The sequence below is a fragment of the Salvelinus namaycush genome, chromosome 2, assembly GCF_016432855.1.
Source record: "Salvelinus namaycush isolate Seneca chromosome 2, SaNama_1.0, whole genome shotgun sequence".
Taxonomy (NCBI): domain Eukaryota; kingdom Metazoa; phylum Chordata; class Actinopteri; order Salmoniformes; family Salmonidae; genus Salvelinus; species Salvelinus namaycush.
The window spans coordinates 66,017,012-66,037,426 of NC_052308.1; the positions used below are offsets into that span (position 1 = coordinate 66,017,012).

The 20,415-nt window shown below is 42.7% G+C and overlaps 1 protein-coding gene across 2 annotated transcripts; it reads left to right on the top strand.

Annotated features, from left to right (window-relative positions):
- The first annotated feature begins 1,553 nt into the window (after positions 1–1,553).
- On the top strand, positions 1,554–18,615 carry LOC120066408 (dual specificity mitogen-activated protein kinase kinase 7-like). Of its 2 annotated transcripts, XM_039017762.1 has the most exons (12): positions 1,554–1,706; positions 3,650–3,697; positions 7,754–7,901; positions 8,052–8,118; positions 8,325–8,438; positions 9,933–10,052; positions 10,149–10,256; positions 10,483–10,662; positions 10,885–10,965; positions 11,925–12,067; positions 12,227–12,272; positions 12,503–18,615. In XM_039017762.1, exons 1-12 carry the CDS (start codon positions 1,583–1,585, stop codon positions 12,641–12,643), a joined length of 1,320 nt encoding a protein of 439 aa, XP_038873690.1. In that variant the 5' UTR covers positions 1,554–1,582; the 3' UTR covers positions 12,644–18,615. The 2 variants fall into 2 exon arrangements, with proteins under 2 accessions (XP_038873690.1, XP_038873701.1); XM_039017773.1 differs by lacking the exon at positions 3,650–3,697.
- Positions 18,616–20,415: the final 1,800 nt, after the last annotated feature.

A 20,415-nucleotide genomic window follows, 5' to 3' on the forward strand; every position in this document is an offset into this window, starting at 1 on the left:
TTGTTACAATGTTGTGAACAATCACCCATCAAGTTACCCAATGCTAGTCTTGTGTCTCAAAAGGGGTAAAGAACCACTGCTTGGAGGAATGGTCAATTCTGATCCAACCAGATCACTAGTGCATTCACAATGGGCAATTGTTGCCCTTTTAACATTCTTTAAAATGTCCTGATTTTAGTTGTTATTATGGCCAAAAAAAATGACGGTGACAGTGCTTATGGTTCTGTTTTTGGTTGATAATGATGAAGTTGTTGAGAAAAGCAACAGAGCGTTATTGAATTTATCCTGTTGCCTTTTAATTGGTCCAGTCTGTGAACTTTATATAAGGGTGTGTCATGTGGCAGTCTACACCTGTGCCATTTGGTCATATTTGAACACACACACGCAAAAGAAAGGCTGAAGGATGCATGTCTCGTTCCTAACATTTAAATATTCACACAAACACTGAGAGACTTTAATGCTCAAGACACTCAAATTCAATCAGTGGCATGAAGCGGAAACACATTGAAGCAATGAATCATGCTCAATGCTTCTCCAGGTTGAAGTGACCATTAAGAACGGATCTAGGATCAGTTTGTTCTAACCGCATCCATTAGGAAAAGAAAACTGACCTTAGATCAGAACTTAGAGGCAGCTTCATCCTCCAACTACAATACATGCTCATCTGCAGAAGTCAATAGAAAACATACTTGACCTCCCTTGTCTCTGTGTATGGGGGTGTGTTGTGAATCATGTTTGTCTGGCTGCAGACTACTTATCTTGTGTACACTATACAAAAGGAAGTGAAAGTATGAGATGAGTTATTTATAAAGAAAATCTGGTGGAAAAACATGTGTATATGGTTTACTGTGTTTGATTGGGCGTCTCATCATCAGACCATTCTCTGTCACCTCCCTGCTATTAATGCAATACTGTATCTTCACAAGTAAGATGGTCATAAAACAAAAGTAATTTTTAGACAAGCTTTACCATGTAAACTCATGAAGAATATCCTGAAAGTATCAACTCATGTCCTCTAAAATTAATGTATGAAACAACAACAACATCCACCTTCAAACATGCAAGCAAGCCAATTTCCTATGGAAATGTCTGACCTGAGAATGTTTCAATCAGGGAGGGCATTGGGACATCAGCCGTCCCTGCCTGTATAGTCCACAAGAGAGGGAGTCTAGAGCTAGCTGGTTACGCTCAATGGTGCCAGAGAGGAAGAGGCGAATCGAGAGGATTTACTCCGCCCAAAATCTGTCCGAGTGAGATAAGCCCTTTTTCTGTACGGAGGTATATGAGAGTGTCAGAAGTTGAATTACGTTAGGCTTATTTGATCGAATAGAAGTTTCGTAATGTTTAGGCTATTACACATATATTGGTATAAGAGAATGTACGTGGCATTCTGGCAACTTTGAGAAAAACTACTTAGTTGTGCATGTTAACACTCGTATATGCCCTCTCATTGGCTAGAATGGTCCCACCTGATCGCGCCTGCCTTCAATCATTGAGGGCATATATTTCCATCGTTAAAGTGGTCACTCGGTTATCTACTCAAATATAATAGATCATCTTTGATAGTGTTCGGTTTTTCAAGATGTCGTCGCTGGAACAGAGACTCTCCAGAATCGAGGAGAAACTAAAGCAAGAAAATAAAGATGCTCGTAGAAGAATTGACCTCAATATCGACATGAGTCCACAACGTTCACGTCCGAGGCCAAGTGAGTATCCGTGGGGGAGTCGGTAACGGAGAGAGGACAGGGAAAATAGGCGAAAGGAGAGGCAGAGAGAGGGGGTGTAATAGGGATATGATGCTGCTGCTGTTAGTTAACATGCTAACAGGCTAAATGGATAAACAAATACCCCAGTTCTGGATGTTGCCCTGCCCAGAGGTGTCATGCGTGTGCATGTATATAAACATATCACAAACTTTTTGAAACTATGTAAGCCAACATTTGATATCAGTGCAACGTTGTAACAGAAACAACTCAATTTAAATCCCGAACTGTGTTTTGGTTCGGTCCTATCAACTGCTGGCTAGCAGCTAGCTCTAGCAGGCCTTATCATCCATCCGTCAGACAATTTGTTGTTAATTTCTCGGCATGGAACAATTAGCTGTCTTTTAGTATTTGACATGTATATCTGGTCTAATATGGTTCATTAAGCAGACATGGCTTGTGTGTATATACATTTCTAGCGAAACTGCCAGTATGATTTTGACCGAGTCAATGTTAGTAGCCAGTTAAGCTAGCGTTAGCTTTTCGAGCTAACGCAGCTTGCCAGTTAGTTGCGTGAACAAACTTGTCAGCTATAACGTTCAAGATAGCTAGCAACCTACCCCTGAAAGTGGCTCTTGTCACGTCACAAATTGCACGAATATTGTGCTGTTAGTAAATACAACACTAAACAATAGCTGTTATCTTTTTGGGTTTTCCATTTTATAAACCAATTCTATATATCTGATAAGCCCGTAATTTGTTTTGCATGAATGTTGTTCTCATATTTTGGGCATGATGGATATTTCTTTATTTCGGAAGTCTTGAACATCTTTGGCAGATAATGTTTTGGTTATAATGTAGACGATAATGTAGACATAATGTACACATCTGGCAGAATGTTTGGGTATAATATAACTGGCTAGTTAGAGACTTTGCCAGCCAAGCCACCAAATGCACCATGTGGAATTTATCCCAATAGCCCCGATTTAGGATCAGCTTACAGCCGATATGAAGGTCAAACATTTCAAACAGGCTCCAGCCCAATGCTTATGGGTGAATTTCATCTTACACTATTCAATGCCAGCCACATTCAGTGTAATGTGGTGATATGGGTACTCAACCCTATGCTGATAGTGGTGGTGTTGTTCTGAGGTCAATTTCTCGGGTGGGTATAATTTGTGGAACGTTCCAACAGGAATCTGTTCCAAAAACTTTGAAGTACAAGGTTGCCAACAAACGACGCATACAAAGTAACACGATCAAGCCACCTAGCTAACTAGCTGCCGAATAGGCATCAACTCACCATGTAACTTATTTTTAATGTTTGTCGATAGCCTACCAGAGTACAGACATTTTTCAGAATAAACATGAGTGAAAAACATAATTAAATAGCCCACTCCCTACCATGTATTTTATTCTGTCGCTATACAACTTTGTGTGCGTTGTTTGTTGGCAACCTTGGTATTTACGAAGTTATTGGAACAGATTCCTGTTGGAACGTTCCACAAATTATACCCACCCCAATTTCTATACTTTTCAATCAAGGTATTTGATGTGTTTTCTTCTCACTTATTTCCCCCACCAAATCTGACAACATGAATGATCCAGTGGTGTTTGCTTTACAACCAGCCTCATTGGAAAGCTAAAGGCATGGGAAAGCAAAGACGGTGTGGTAATGCCTCCCTCTTATCTTTGACGAGCTCAGCATTTGAGGTGCTAGTGGTTTTTATTTTTAGCACACACAGCATATCAACTGAGGTGCTCTTGATTGATTGAACCTTCCTTCATTTTGTTTTGTGTGTTAGTATGGGGTTGTAGTTCATTGGTATGTGTGTGGTAGTTTATTGGTGAGACCCTGTCTAACACCCACAGAGAATGTGTGAGTGAGTACCTGGCATTGAACAGTGCAGTAATGTGCACGTGTGTATTTTCTCTTCTCTGTCCAGTCATCGTGATCCAGCTCAGTCCTGCTCCAGCTCCTTCCCAGCGTGCAGGTATCATTCAATCATCGCTCTCTCTCTCTGCCACTGCACCCTCCATCCTTCCCTCTCTTTCTCACAATCCATTCTTTATCCCTCCCCTTTACTCTCCTTTCTCTCCCCATCTCCATGCCACTCCTCCTATTCAATAGCAAGGGAATATTTCACACTCAGTAGCTCAGAAAAGAACGTACAGACGCTAGTAACTTCATATATTCTTTAGATGGTTTCACCAAACCTGAATGACTGGCCTGAATGATACCTTACCAGCGCTTATACATTGTCCTTAGTTTTGAATGTAGACCTAAATTAATTGCAGTACACAACACACAGCCAATGTATTCTCCTCTCACAAAATATGTGTAATAGGCTAAGGCTATTGCTGTGTAAAATTGATATTTAGCCCTCAATTGTGTACAGCACACCTAAAATATTCTAAGACTATTCTGACCCGTTTTTTTCTTTTCAAATGGCCATTTGCACTGTATCCCCAGTTGGTCGCCACTCTCACCTCACCTCCACTCTAATCTCATTCTCCCTCCATCTTTCCATCCCTTCTTCTCCGTGTGAGTGCCAGTGGCAGGGCAGTGAGTGTGTATGCCTGGGTCTGCGTGTGTGTGAGGATATTATTAACCCCTGTTTTGCTGGATGCAGAGACACGGTGCATGTGGCTTCCTGCACGGTTTTTATTACACAGTCTAATCCAGCATCCCACCACCGGTTGGTCTGCAGGAGTGCTGCTGTGGCCAAATCTGACCACCTCTTCCTCTTTTCATGTCTGTAGACTTGTCCTTCAGTCTGTCTGTCATGTCTTCCATCCAGGCTGGGCCTATGTCTGTGTCCAAGCTGGCATTCTCTTTGCTCTGCAGTTCAGGCTGTCTGACAGGTCAATTTCTGTCTGTCTTGTTGTGCGTCTGTCCATGCTGTTCCATGCTTTCTTTCTCAGGGTCAGATAATGTTCTTTGTGTGCTAACTAAGCATTCTGTCCTGGTCTCCTGGCATCCCCCTTGCAGTGGCACTGTCAATTGCCAGAGGTGCCTAAGTGGCTGATGTGTGTGTCTGTCTGGATCTAGCTGTGTGGAGGACTGTCTGGTCTTTGCCAAACCAAGAATTACCCTGAGTCTACTATTAACCCCCACTAACCAATTCTCTCCAGTGAGCAGGTCCTGGCTACAGGTGATTGAACCAAGGATTAAAGCTACTGCCTGGCGGTGTATTTCTCTTGAAAAGGCGTTTTAAAGAACTGCTCAACACTACCTCGTTGCTTTGAAAACCTCAAACAAACCAAAGGCTCCAAAGGTGCCCTTTGCCAAATGACACCATTCACAGATTAGGAATGGTGCGCTCTTCACACAGTGTATAAAACATAAATGGATTGATTTCATCTGAAGTAAATGCATTGAACGGTCTGAACTGAGGGTTAGGGGGGATTTTGGAGTCCTCTCCATGTCCTATTCAGGGTGGTCTCTGAGGTCAGAGATCACTGAGAGCGCTCCAATGTTCTGCAGCAGAGGGTCCACTCCATTTGGTGGTGCTGCTAGCTAGATACTGACTGAGCAGCAGTCTGAACGCATGGTCTGTTTGTGTAGTTGCATGGCGGGTCAAAGCTAACACTACTCTCGTAGCTGGTCTCCACTGCTCAGTGCTCACCCTGTCTATATCCTTTTGAAGTGTTGTCTCCTTGAACAATAACACTTTTTGCCTTTGTGTCAAATTATGAAGTAAAAATGGATCGATTGAACAAGCCTTCAAGTTCAATTGAAGTTGTTTTCCTATGCTTTGCTAATATACAGGCTAAGGGTTGTCTTGCTATTGCTAATACTTAAGGAATGTCTTGTCGAAGTGTTTGTATTGTGGTCTATAGACATTCACAGCTGACCTCTGTTGGAGACTGAACTGATATCGTTCTACTTACACTGGCCTGCTCTGTCTGTCCGTCAAGGTCAAATTGAGCATGGACTGCTTTCATTCACTCCTTTCGAAGTCTGAATAGAAACATGGAGTCCCAAATGGTACCATTTCCCCTTATAGTGCACTACTTTTGACCAGGGCATATAGGGCTCTCATAGGGCTTTGGTCTATAGTGCACTAGAGGGCCATTTGGGATGTACACTAAATGTGTACAAACTGAGAGGCAATGGGTGAGACCTTGAAGTAGAATGACACTGAATTTTATAAGCCAACCTATACTGTGCTTTCAGAAAGTATTCAGACCCCTTCACTTTTCCCACATTTTGTTACTTTAGCCTTATTCTAAAATGTATGACATTTGTTTTTCTTCGTCAATCGACACAATACCCCGTAATGACAAAGCAAGAACTGTTTTTCCAAATTTTTTCAATAAAATTAAATAGCTGTTATCACATTTCACGTAAGTATTCAGACAGTTTACTCAGGACTTTGTTGAAGCACCTTTGGCAGCAATTAGTCTCGAGTCTTCTTGGATATGACGCAAAAGCTTGGTACACATGTATTTGGGGAGTTTCTCTCATTCTTCTCTGCAGATCCTGTCAAAGCTCTTTCAGGTTGGATGGGGAGCGTTGCTGCACAGCTATTTTCAGGTCTCTCCAGAGATGTTCGATCGGGTTCAAATCCAGGCTCTGGCTGTGCCACTCAAGGACATTGAGACTTGTCCAGAAGCCACTCCTGCGTTGTCTTGGCTGTGTGTTAAGGATCTCTATGCACTTTGCTCCGTTCATCTTTCCCTTGATCCTTACTAATCTCCCAGTGCCTGCCGCTGAAAAACATCCCCATAGAATGATGCTGCCACCACCATGCTTCACCGTATGGATGGTGCCAGGTTTCCTCCAGACGTGACACTTGGCATTTAGGCCAAAGAGTCCACTCTCTGTTTCATTAGACCAGAGAATCTTGTTTCTCATGGTCTGAGAGTCCTTTGGGTGCCGTTTGGCAAACTCCAAGCGGACTGTCATGTGCCTTTTACTGAGGATTGGCTTCCGTCTGGCCACTCTACCATAAAGGCATGATAGGTGGAGTGCTGCAGAGATGGTTGTCTTTCTGGAAGGTTCTCCCATCTCCACAGAGAAACTCTGGAGCTCTGTCAGAGTGACCATCGGGTTCTTGGTCACCTCCCTGACCAAGGCCCGATTGCTCAGTTTGGCCGGGCGGCCAGCTCTAGGAAGAGTCATGGTGGTTCCAAACATCTTCAATTTAAGAATGATGGAGGCCACTGTGTTTTTGGGGACCTTCAATAATGCAGAAATTTTTTGGTACCCTTCCCCAGATCTGTGCCTCGACACAATCCTGTCTCGGAGCTCTACAGAAAAGTCCTTCGACCTCATGGCTTGGTTTTTGCTCTGACATGCACTGTCTGCTGTGGGGCCTTTTATATAGACAGGTGTGTGCCTTTCCAAATCATGTCCAATCAATTTAAATTACCACAGGTGGACTCTGGTCAAGTTGTGAAAACATCTCAAGGATGATCAATGGAGACAGGATGCACCTGAGCTCAATTTCGAGTCTCATAGCAAAGGGTCTGAATACTTTTGTAAATAAGGTATTTCTGATATTTGTTTGTAATAAATTTGTAAAAATGTCTAAACCTGTTTTCGCTTTGTCCTTATGGGGTATTGTGTGTAGATTAAGGATTTTTTTTATTTAATCCATTTTAGAATAAGGCTGTAACAAAATGTGTGAAGTCAAGGGGTCTAAATACTTTCTGAATGCACTGTAGACCTTTAACTGTCAGTGTGTTTTGAATAGCCCGTCAGTGACAGGGAGTTAGCATTGGAGCACTGGGATTCTGCTATTTGGCTTCCTATCCTTAGGTCTCTCTCTGTGTCACTGTTTGGTCAAAGAGCTAGATAGATTCCACTACAACGCTGCCCTCTTCAATGCTGTAAGCTCAATTATCATTAAGAAGAGAGATGAGGAAAGAGTGGAATTGATTACAGTAACACTAGTCTGGGTGCCAGTCTGTTTCTGACAACGACATGTTTCCTAAAGCAGAAACGGTCTAAAACAGACTGGCCCCAGGCTAATAAAGGACAGCCCCAGTCTTCTTCTTTTACCTTCCCTTATTTATGATCCTCCTCTCCTGCTCCCCCCCAGCTCTTCAGCTGCCCCTGGCCAACGACGGAGGGGGGAGTCGCTCCTCGTCCTCTGAGAGCTCACCCCAGCACCATTCCTACCCCAGCCGCCCGCGACACATGCTCAACCTGCCCACGCCACAGTACGGCCTGGTGAAGAGCCTGGAGAAGTAAGAGAAACGGAGCATACACACACGGAGCATTCATGTTCTGGAAAGGGATACAGAAAGTTTAAAAAATAAATAATAACACTTCCATATACACGCATGCGTCAAATGACACACCTAACCTTTTTGTGTGCTTGTGCCGTGTCCCCTTAGTGCGGAGATAGACCAGAAGCTGCAGGAGATCATGAAACAGACAGGCTACCTAAAGATTGACGGCCAGGTAAGGGACTATATAATTGCCTGAAGTTATTTTGTTTTTTGTATATCTCGCTACTCATTAAAATAATGTGCTGTTTTGACAAGGGGGCACCATTATAACTGGATATCATACACAGAGCATTATGGGTACTGTAGTACATCATGCTACATATGCCATGTATGTTTGTCATTGACATGTTGTGACTCGTCACCTGTTCCCCTCCTCAGCGGTACCCAGCCGAGGTCAGTGACCTGATCAGCGAGGGGGAGATCGGCAGTGGCACGTGCGGTCAGGTGTTCAAAGTGCGCTTCAAGAAGACGGGCCACGTCATCGCCGTCAAAGTAAGCCTTGTCCTCCTCCAACCACAGCTTGTTGGCATTTAAGACAATATATAATAGTACTGGATTGCATTTTAAACAGGCAGTCTGAAAGCACGTTACATTGTCTGGCAGGTGGTCACTTCACTTTCATTATTAGCACCTCATGTCTTGAGGATGAAAAGTCTGTCCTTCCGGCCTCCGCTCTGTTTCTGTTGTCCTTGTCTTGTGCATTGTCTTGTTGCAGTTTGACACTTACGATACACTATACATTATTGTCCATTTAGATGGACATTAATTTAGTGGTGTCAGCATATAAACACAACACATGGCATGCAGTACAGAAAACTGGAAAGTTGGTACACATTTTCACATATTCAAAGTCTCTGCAGCCTACTGTCTGACTGTATTGGGTCTGCATCTGTCCTATGTCCCACTGTTCAACAGCCTAGTGGCATGAAACTAGCCGTGCTCCTATTCTTGCTGAACAGTGGGACCCTTAATCGCCTTCCAGAGGGCAGCAGCTCGAAACGTTAGGCCTATTCTGTTATGCAAGTGCTGTGTGGATGTTCTATTGCCGCTATTTGGGTTAAGGCCATAGCATTGGTTTTTCCTACTGTGGCAGAACACATAATTCCATAGCAGCCGATTTGACCAGAGGATATAACTGTTGGAGGCAGCTCTGGGCTGTTTGTCAGTTCAGTATCACTATTATTTTTTCTATCGGTTTCTCTCTGGGCTTTGCCTTCCATTGTTTATCCTCACACAGTGATAGTAATTATACTGTATCGCCACCGCTACAATTAAGCATTGTTAAACCCCCCCCCCATTTATCTTAACTGTTTAACTATTAGGAAGTCAGTCACTACTAGTCTATGGGGAGTTGCTTACAATGCTTATTCTTGGTATACACAGTCATGGTTACAAGCACAAACAACATGGCCTACAGGGATAATGGCAGACCACTGGAGCCTGTAAATGATCTATTATAGCGATGCAATTTAATATGTAGAATGCTATTGTTTTTTTCAGCCTTAACTGGCTGGTATAAACATTATAATCAGTGTGTTCTGTAAAAATACATAGGCCTACCTCTATCTTTCAATCATATACAGTTTCACTTTTCACCAGCTGGTGACTATTTGGATGAGGGGGTGGTGGGAATAGGTTTGGATGTGGGGGGTGATTTTGGTTTGGATTTGGCTGTGGAGGTACGATGCTGGAAACAGCTGGTATTCTGGAGTGAGGTAGGTTACTATGGTTACCCAGAGACAGATTGGACCATGAAGCACTTATAGTGGATAATCCCCTTTAAATCTCCTTATTAGTGTAGGATTAGTCTTAATCGGTGTCCGGGAAACTGGCAGTATGTGATTGGCTAATCGTTAAGTGTTAGACAGGTGTGCGGGGCGGGCGGCGTTGTAAATTAGTGATGCCATCCAGTTGCTTGAAGTTCTCCCTCAACTGAAATATCAACGTTCAATATTGATGACCGATTTATTGTGTGTGTGTCACCAGCAAATGCGCCGGACAGGAAACAAGGACGAGAACAAGAGGATTCTGATGGATCTGGATGTTGTGTTGAAGAGCCACGACTGCCCTTACATCATCCAGTGCTATGGCGCCATAGTTACCAACGTGAGTCACACGCACAGATAATTTAGTATGTCACATTTAAACCACTGTTCTGTTTAAATTGCCAATGTTGTGTGACTGACTGTGATTGGTCCTCAGACGGATGTGTTCATCGCAATGGAGCTGATGGGGACGTGTGCTGAGAAACTCAAGAAGAGGATCCAGGGGCCCATCCCTGAACGCATCCTGGGAAAGATGACTGTGGCAGTGAGTCTCTCCATCTCTCATCTATTATTTCTTGCTCTGTCATACCCTCTTTTCAGGCTTTGAACTGAAACTCAAATTCTGAATAAGAAATTGCCCTTCATTTTCAATTAGGATTCTTTATGTTCAGTTTCTCCTGAATTTAGTTCAAATGGAATTGACCCCATCCCGTAAAAAGTTTGTTCAATTTCTCTTCAATGTAGTAGTGTGTTACCCTTTGTGTCTACAGATAGTGTCGGCTCTACTGTACCTGAAGGAGAAGCACGGTGTGATCCACCGGGACGTGAAGCCCTCCAACATTCTGTTGGACAACAAGGGCCAGATCAAGCTGTGTGACTTTGGCATCAGTGGACGACTCGTCGACTCAAAGGCCAAGACCCGCAGCGCCGGCTGTGCTGCCTACATGGCTGTGAGTCACCTTGGTGGACACACACACACTACCATTGCACTCTACCACGTTTAACCTACCGAAGTGAAGGCTGCAATTTTAATGCGCCACTATTTTTCCACCTGGGTTGCACATAAAAATGCTGAATTCTGCTGTCCTCTGTAAATGTTTTTAATTTCCCTGTGTATTGGTACAAGAAATGCAGTTTCCCCCTAACCCAAGCCTGTTTCTGTGTGTTCCCAGCCTGAGAGAATAGACCCCCCAGATCCCAGCAAGCCTGACTATGACATCAGAGCAGACGTCTGGAGCCTGGGCATCTCTCTGGTAAAACACCCACACTACTGCATCACACCCTATTCCCTATGTAGTGCACTTCTTTTGGTCAGTCCTGTGCCTTCGTATGTGGCCCTGGCCAAAAGTTGAGAGCTTTACCTACCTTCTACGCTTTGACACTTCTCAATGTCCCGTCATCCATCTGAAAGGATCAAAATGGGTGTAAGCAGTATGATAATTGCTCCATCAAGCCTTTTGGTAGGCTTGGACTTTCCGCCATGTTGTTTACACCCATCCAGCTTTTCACATCTTCAAGGGAGCATGAAATGGTGTCTAGGTTTACGTATGGTGTCCAATTTACGTAGCGACATCATGAACATTCTATTGTCGTCCGACATCAAACTTGTCATTATGGAAAAGTATAAACACACAACGACGTCAGCAATCCGGTGCTCAAAATAACATACTTTCTCTATTTTAATGCCAGTAAACCCATCTGTTTAAAAGTTAATTCAGTTAATGTCAACCTAGCAAGCCAGGCAACTAAAAGCAATTTTCTAAACAATGTTTTGGTTCGTTAGCCAGTTCAAATAATGACCAGAGTATAGCTGACAACGTCTTAACTTTAGCTTTTTATTCCTATAATAATGAAAATAAACTCAACACCATTATTTACAAGGTAATTGTATACTTACAGAAAATTTAACTTCCTGCCACAGTGTGACGAAATAAGTTGGTCATTGTATCTGAGAATTTTAGGACTCATACATCAACTCACAGAAGGATTTGGTCTGGTTGCTGTGGCAGTCTGGTAACCACAACAACGGACATAGCGACAGTCGCAACAAGAAAACTGACAGTCACAGCGCCGGTCTACAGACATTCCACTGGAGTATAAATTTTAAAGTAGTTTTGACTTGTCGCTTGTCGCAATCTAATTGTCTACGGACATGTCGTTAGACCAAGTATAAACTGGCCTTAACACTGTAATGTGTCACCTCGGCCTGCAGGTGGAGCTGGCCACAGGACAGTTCCCCTATAAGAACTGCAAGACTGACTTTGAGGTCCTGACCAAAGTGCTGCAGGAAGACCCTCCCTCGCTCCCCCTCAGCATGGACTTCTCCCTCGACTTCCAGTCCTTCGTCAAAGACTGGTGAGACAAAACACACTGTGTGACTCATTGAGAGTTTATTATATATTTATGCAGTCTTACTGCTCTCAAAACCAGTCTCTACTGACAGTACAGTTGCTAAGTAATATCAAGTGCTTTTTGTCTGTTAATTTTTACGTCATCGACTGCCTCTTTCCACAGCCTCACAAAGGATCACAGAAAAAGGCCAAAATACCACAAGCTGCTCGTAAGTCTCCTCCAGCTATTCACACACTGATTAACCACCACCACTCTAAACCATGATTAGGGATTACAAGAAAGAGACAAAGGGAAGAATGTTGTCTGAATTAAATGTTTAGTAGAATAAAAGAATCTGTACATTAGAGAAAGCGAATGGACGCAGTGTTCTAACCCTAGCTCTCCTCTTCTGCCCTTCCCCTCCCTCTCATTGTTATCCCTCTCTTCCCTCTCCCCCAGGAGCACAGTTTCATTCGGCGCTATGAGGTGCTGGTGGTGGACGTTGCGGGCTGGTTCCAGGCGGTGATGGAGCGCACTGAGTCACCACGCAGTAGCCAATGTTACAGCCAGCACCAGCTCCATTCGCTCTTCAGCAGGTAGCCCCCAGCTACTGGCCCTGCCCCGGAGCCACTGGAGCCTGCAGCCGGGAGACCCCGGAGAGGGACGGAGACACGGAGTAGGCCTATAACCCTAGACAGACAGACTGGCTCGGTGAATTGATTGATTGAGTCTGGTTGATTGACTGATTGAGTCGATCAGGACAGACAGACACGCGGGAGAGTAGAGCTTCACACTGTAGTTAGGCGTCATCAGAAGTCATATCAGCACATGTACGTTATTATCGTGAACACATACTGTAGGTTACTCTAATGCATGCTCACTTTTCCATCCATTAGATACTGACGTACAGTAGTGATACCGTAAATACATTTACGTGGTTAAACACATACAGAAATACTACTCACTAGTCATATCTCACACGCCTGTGTAATCTTGTTCAGCTCCAGCCCTAGTCATAGTTACGGGGTCTGACAACAGAGTAGTCGATACACACTGGAGCTAATTTCTGCTACATCATGTAGTGTTAAGACAATGTAAAAGTCCCTACGGCAAGCCCAGAGGCCCAGTTTCATTCGCAGTGATGGCTAGGCTCAGAAGTGGAAGGTTCAGTGCAATATTCAGCCGGGTGTTTTATTTCTATACTTACTCTTCAACAGGTTGTGTATGAGTGTGTGTACTAAGACACAAGTGTACGCTCACTATTATGGATGGCAAATAGCTGTCCCACTGTAGCTCTAACAGACCAACTAGACCCGCTGTATTTGTTTCGGTCTGGATTCAGTCTGGTTTTTAACCATAGTTTTGAAAATACTGTAGATGACAGAAACATTAACTTTGATTCAAATGCTTAGAGAGAATATTAACAAGTACATGTTCTAGCAGCTTTGAATTGGGAAAAATTGCAAAAAATACAAAAAAAGTAGGGTTATGCGTAGCGCTGTAGAAAAGGTGTTTTGTATTTATTTATTTAGAGTTCAGGATGGTTTTGAGTGGAACTGGATAACAGGTGGAGGGATAACAGGTGGAGAAAAGGATGAGGGGAGAGGACAAAAGTCTGCCTTTTATCGGACTTGGTTTACTGCATTTACCCCAGCTGCTGTGGTGAAACTCAGTCAGGGAAACTGTACTGCCATGGTTTAAAGCCGTGTTGCTTATGGTTGAATAGAAGTGTTACAAAAGGAAACAGTTTGGAGGGGAGGCGTGAGTTATTTTTGTTAAGAAATAGGTAAGAGAGAGGAGCTTGCCCTTTACAAATAATACAATAACATATTTTTGGCTGTGGAGCATTTCAACCCCCTCTCTCTGCTCTTTCTCAATGGCACTCAGCCACTCACCCTCTCTTCTTTCTTTCATTATTTCTGCTGTTCCATCTTTTAGAGGCTCCACAGTTTTGTCAAACCAAAGGTGGTAGTTGTCAGTTGAGGGTGTCACACAAGGCCCTCTCGTTGCTCCTGACTGTTGCTTCCCCTCCTGCAGGGCCAGAGCCAAAGCCAGGTAGAGAAGACTACCCCCCCCCCCCCCAGCATTAGGAGTTTGCAAGATGGCACTGACAGATCTGGGATCAGACTTCCCCAACACACACCAAGCCAAATCCCTGCTAGACACAGACACGATAAGAGAGAGAGATCAACGGTATGTCAGAGAAATGGAGAGTGGGAACCGGAAACGTAGACTATGAATATGTGCAGAAGAAGCGCTAGGGAGAAGCAAGACGAGGAAAGGAAAGAGTTGGATAAAAAAGTATTTAGGATGAAAGGATGAGGTGAAAAGGAGCGGAGGAAGAAAAGGATAAGAAAGTAAGACAGAAGGTCAAGAGGGGTACGCGACAGAAAGTTAAGGGCCGTCTCGAGCTAGTGAGGGATGAGTGACTGAGCAGAGAAGTGAGTGTTTTGATAACGGAGAGATGTAAAGGAGAGAGATTTTGTAGCCCTGAATTCAGCCATCGGCAGGCTATGGATCAGATGTTGAAGCTAGCTGGACATTGTAAAATCTTTCAATGGTGTTGCACCAATATACCAATTATGATTTTTAGAGCGAATTAGGATTTGTGTTTTGAATTGTTTGCTGTTCTATTCATTATTGTATCTTTCAAAAAATATTTAATTATTTATTACATTGCTACTACTGCTGCTAAATTTTTGCTTTAGACTCTGCTGTCGATAATTGTCCCCCAAAGGACAAATACTTTTATCTTTTAAACCAAATAAGTGAAGTAATGCAATGTCTTTACATTTACCAAATACAGAAAAGCAAGTCTGATGATGGGGAATGGTGTGAGGGAACACTGATAGATGAGTAGCATAGGTTAACGTCACAAAACTAATCCACACAAATGATGTACATCTCACCTGTATCTAACAATGTAATAGTATGTTGTAGTCACAATTATATCGCACTACAGCACCGCAAAGTCTAGTCGTTATTAGTGAAGGAGTGTCCGTCTGTCCGTCCTGACCTGTGAACCTTGACCTTTTGCTCCCTGACCTTGGACATTGTAGTCCAGGGTCACCCTGATTTAGACTGGTCTGTCTACCTGTCCGTCTGTCTGTCCGTGGGCCTCCTGCAAGCTCGACCCTTGACGTTACACACCAAAGGTGTCATCAACGAAAACAAGTTATTGATATTCTAATTGATTACTAGGACTACGATATATTCAGAGTTTCTCTGTAGCTAGTGAGGGATAGGGGGAGGGGGCACTTTAGGGGTAGCAATGCCTGTGTGTGTAGAATACAGGGAGAGACTTGTACTCCGACAAAGCCTGGGCACAGCAATCACACCCACTCAGCCAGACAGACCTATTTACTGTGTAAACTGGTACTGTAATAAGCCACTGTTCACCATCACCAAGTCTTGGGAGAGTTCATGAGATTGGCTGTGTTGCAGGTAGAATATACATGGTTCTCTTATCGTTGTGGAATAGAGAACAGTGTTGGTTCTTTGAGTTATGTTTCAGTCTGCAACATTCTGTTTGTTGTTGCCCCGCCACAAATCATCATGTACCTACTTTGAACCAATCAGATAGTAATGTGCCTACTTTCTATAGGCAATCGGGTAGTAATGACAGACACATTATTATACAATCTAGGCTGCCTGGCCCACTTGCTCAAACAAAGTTTTAAAATACTGACTATGTACTTCTATTAGTACTATTTACATGCTCTCTACCCCTTGGGTTGTCCAAAATCACTAGAAAGTGCACTCTACTCAAAGTGCACCCTATTCCCCCAGTCTTGGCTGTCCAGTGCTGTGTCAGACCCAGTCTCCCACTGTCAACTTTCTCTTTTGTTTTGCTGTTGTCTGTTTACAAGCACACACACGTGGTCTGTACGTGGTTTGAAAACACCTGACAGGTGACTGTGCCACTCTTCACCTTTCTGAAAACGGTAGGAACTTTTTTTTTGGATTAGTCCAAAACCGAATGACTTGGGTGTTTTAGTGTGTGCGTTTGTAAAATGTATAATAATAAAAAAGTTTGAATACTAATTCTAACCCATTGCCAAGGACAGCGGTGGCGCGCCACACACACACCAAATGTAGGCTATAGACAGTATGTCCACAGTGATGCTGATTGACTGCCGTTTAGTGGCTTTGTGTGTTCTTAGCAGGCAGTGGCAAAGCCAGCGCTGTTAAAGATGTACTCTGGTAGGGTGCCTCTGAAATCACACCCTATGTAGTGCATTACTTTATCACCAGGGCTCATAAGACCCTGGTCAAAAGTAGTGCACAATCTAGTGACTAGGGTGCCATTTTGGATGCACATAGTAGTCTGCTGCTGCGCTGTACCTTGGGGGTGGGAGGGTGTGTCATCGCCCCATCTGTAAGTAAAACCAAATATCATTTTCACTATGCAGTCATTCAAATCCGTCAGCTTGCTGTACGTTAGGGAGTCCTCCTGTATATAAACATATGGGGATGAAACTGGACTTGGTGACAATATGAGATCTTCTCCCTAGTATGGTTGAAATCATGCCTTCAGCTAGTCCAGAGGGAAAATGAGTAAAGCGAGATGTGTTTTTGAGTGAGCTGACTATTTAAGGATTGTATTGGGGTTGGGGTGGGGCTGTCGGGTTGTAGTTTTTGGGGTGGGTTAAATGAGATTTGTAGTTTGGGAGTTGCTAGTCCAATGCTGTAAGTATATCAATTGCATGTTATTGTCGCTGATGTAACTGCTATTGATTTTAGATTATGTTTGGGGGGGCACAAAACTATCTTTATAATTTTTACATATTTTTTTTGCGAAATGTTTAATTGTGTACTTAGGAAAAGACACACTTTTGCCTTTATGTTCTTTTGACTTGTTTTCAATCTGCTATTTGCAATACGCATTTTTACTTGTATTGTCATTTAGTTGGTTTCATGGCGAAAATGAGTTGTCATTTGTGTAGATCTTAGCAGCAGACCATTTTTTTTTTTTTTTTTTTTTTGTCCGTTCCTAAATGTGCCGTGTGTCTTTCTTTCAATTAGCTGTGAGTGAGGATGGATGGAGGGCAAGATCTGTCTCTTGGAATTTGTCTACCAAAAGTCTTATTATTTATCTTTTTTGTCCATTGTTTTAAAAATAATATTTTTTTACAACTTTTATTATATTCAGGGAAAAGATGACACCAAATTGAATAAATACATTTCCAGAAGATCCTAGAGAGCGGTTGAGATGACGAGAGTGTGACAGTGTAGTTGGAGAAGTCTTCTTTCTGTCGTTCCGGAACGCCAGGGTCAAAGGTGTCTTTTTCTCGCAAAGCGGAGCGATCACGTTCACTGCTCCGTTTAGCCACTTCTTCACCCTGTGTCGCTGTGAAACCTTGGTCCTCCGATATCCTCTTAACTGAATTTGTTTTATGTCTTTCCATGATCAAAATATCGCGATTGTTTCTCGGTTTAAATCTTTTGTGTGCTATTTTATTTTTTTATTTCTACCCAGAAGCCCCACTTTGTTTTGTGTGGTTCTCTGATGCTGTATTAAACTGTATGGTCAAACTAATTTGACTACATTTGAAATGGCACCCTATTCCCTAAATGGTGCACCTAAAGTAGTGCACTACATCGGGAATGGGGTGCCATTTGAGACGAAGCCAATGAGAGAGCGTCTTATTAATGCTGAAATTGTCATGAATGGCGTTTGCACTTGGGCAGCTTTTGAGTCGGGTGGGGAGGAGTCGTTAGGAGCTCTTTCGTGTTGCAGACGTCCAGTTTGACCAATCACAGAGCTGCGACTGGCAGGGAAAAAAACTGATTTCAACAAATGTATGTATTTTCACTATTTATTAGTCTGTTTTTATATATATATTTTAAGCCAAACAAGACACATGGTGGAGAGAATTGTCTGTCTGTCATTGGCCTTGCCGTTGATACAAAAGCCAAATATATCAAACCACACTAACCCACAGGAAACATTGCTATTATAATGGAGTGGTTTAAAGTCTAGATGGTGTGTGCACTCATTTCATTGAAATCCTGCTCAGTCAAGCCAAACAGGTTATGGTTTAAATCTTAACATTTACAACATGGGTGGTATTAAAGAGAGTGCTATGCTAACAACCACTTAACTTAGCTCATTGTTTGAAACTTGGATTGGTTTTACACAAGTAATGAATTGTCCTCCTGAAACAGACTAGCAGTCAACGTTTTATGCATACTGACTGAAGTGGACTGATTGGCTCATATTTAACCTGCACTCTGTAGCGAGGTGGAAACTGTTTTAAAATGTTGGTGAATAATAATTTGCTTGTTCCCTAGGGTTTCTAAATACGGTATTGCATGACTTGCTCGATATGAAAGTGGAAAATTGTTTACTTTTTCCATCCATTGCAATTCCATGGCTTTTTGTATGTATAACTCAAAGGGTTTGTTCTGACAGTTGTATCAATCTACACAGCTACTGTCTCACTCTGCTTTTCGCTGTCTTTTCATTTTCCGTTTCATTTCCTCTATTTCAAACAGAATAAATGCCATTATATTGTGAATACCTCAGGATTTTTTTGGAGACAAATCAAATAAAGAAAAAAAGTTGCTGAGATGTGTTACATGAGTCTTTATTGCCTGAAGCCTGCCTGCCTCTGACTCAAACAATGTTAGTTTTATAAAGCTTAAGCATATTGCTGTATTTTCAGTAGGAGTCCTACAAATAGATTGGGAAAAGCTGTACTTTTTGTAAAGCATGAAACATTCCTTATTACATGATCTTCGTGTCAATTGAAAACAACTAGAATGTTAGACAAATGCATTTAATTAAACCTTCATAACATTTTGTGAATTTAACATTGATCAGGAGATCGAGCTACTGTAAAAACACAATGCGCAAAGTGGATTCATTTAAAATACAGTGACTCTATCTTTGGACATGGGGTCAATGAAGCTTACCGTTGCTGTCAGTGTGCTGTACCCATGCGGTGTGTGAGCATTGAAGGTGGAGTGATATCAGAGGACTTCACGAGGGTGGAGAGTGCACAGCGGAGCGGAGGCAACCAGAGGCGAGTGACGGGGGACATGGTGGTGAGGACGATGGAGTGGCACCTGGGGAGGGGTGCTCCATGTCGACAGAGGCCACCGGAGGCAGGGCAGTGGGAAGATGGCAGCGCAGTGGGAGGCGAGTTACAAGTGGATCGGGGAATTCAATGAGGCCTTTGGGAAGAAGGGCTTACATTTTGTGCACTTAAACGTCCGAAGCCTACTACCGAAGATCGATGAGATACGCCTGTTGGTTTACAAATCAGAGGTGGGTGTCTTATGTTTTACTGAGACGTGGTTGGATTCATCTGTTTGTGACTCAGAAATTGAGATAGGTAATTACTCTGTTGTCAGGAAGGATCGGAATCGGAACGGTGGGGGGAATATGTGCGTTTGTAAGATCAGACATTGCTTTTAACGTCAGATCAGATTTAAACGCTGATCTGGAGATTGTCTGGCTGGATATCTGCCTTCCCAAAACCAAGCCAATTTTTTGGGGGGTGTGTTATAGGCCGCCCAAGCAGAATGCATTCTATGAAGGTCTTGAAATGGTGTCAAACTGTAATGATTCGCTGTTGAAGGAAATCATTTTGTTAGGAGATTTCAATACTGATGTCTGCAAAAAGAATAGCCCAACCCACAATGTATTTATGCACTTTTGTCGATCACTTGCTCTGACCCAAATTATAAAAGATCCCACCAGGATATGTGAAACAGTGCAAAGTACAATTGACTTAATATTGGTGTCTGATAAATCTAAAATATCGCAGAGTGGAGTAATAGTCTATGGAATCAGTGATTATTTTATTACATTTTGCACAAGGAGTGTTTTTAAAGATATATTTAAGTGTCACAAAACTGTTAGAATCAGAGGACTCAAAAAATACTGTGTAGAAAAGTTTAGGGAGGAAGTGGGTAAAATTGACTGGTCACCTGTGCTAGATAGTGTAGGGGTAGACAGTGACTGGGAAGCCTTTAAATGTAGATTCCTTGATGTGGTGAATGTGATGGCTCCCATTAGACGGGTCAGGGTAAAGCAGAGATCTAGCCCGTGGTTTAATCATGAGATTCTAGAATCTATCCAAGCAAGAAATAAAGCCTTTAAGAATTTTAAGAACTCTTAAGAGCAGCATGATTTTGTCCTATATAAACATCACCGAAATTAAGCACAGAGCAGGATGGATGAAGCTAAGAGGGGTTACTTTGCTGAGAAAATATTTGAAAACAAAAATGACCCTAAAAAGCTTTGGAAATCATTTAAGGAACTAGGCTGTAGTAGTACTACCAAAAACAAACTAAACAGTATTGGACTGAACATCAAAGGGGAGATGGTATTTGAAAAAGCAGAGGTTGCCAATGAATTCAAC

Coding starts and splice junctions, on each gene's coding strand:
- LOC120066408 (XM_039017762.1), top strand. CDS start 1,583: ATGTCGTCGCTGGAACAGAGACTCTCCAGAATCGAGGAGAAACTAAAG. Junction 8,119..8,324: donor ACCTAAAGATTGACGGCCAG/GTAAGGGACTAT, acceptor TCCCCTCCTCAG/CGGTACCCAGCCGAGGTCAG. Junction 10,053..10,148: donor ATGGCGCCATAGTTACCAAC/GTGAGTCACACG, acceptor ATTGGTCCTCAG/ACGGATGTGTTCATCGCAAT.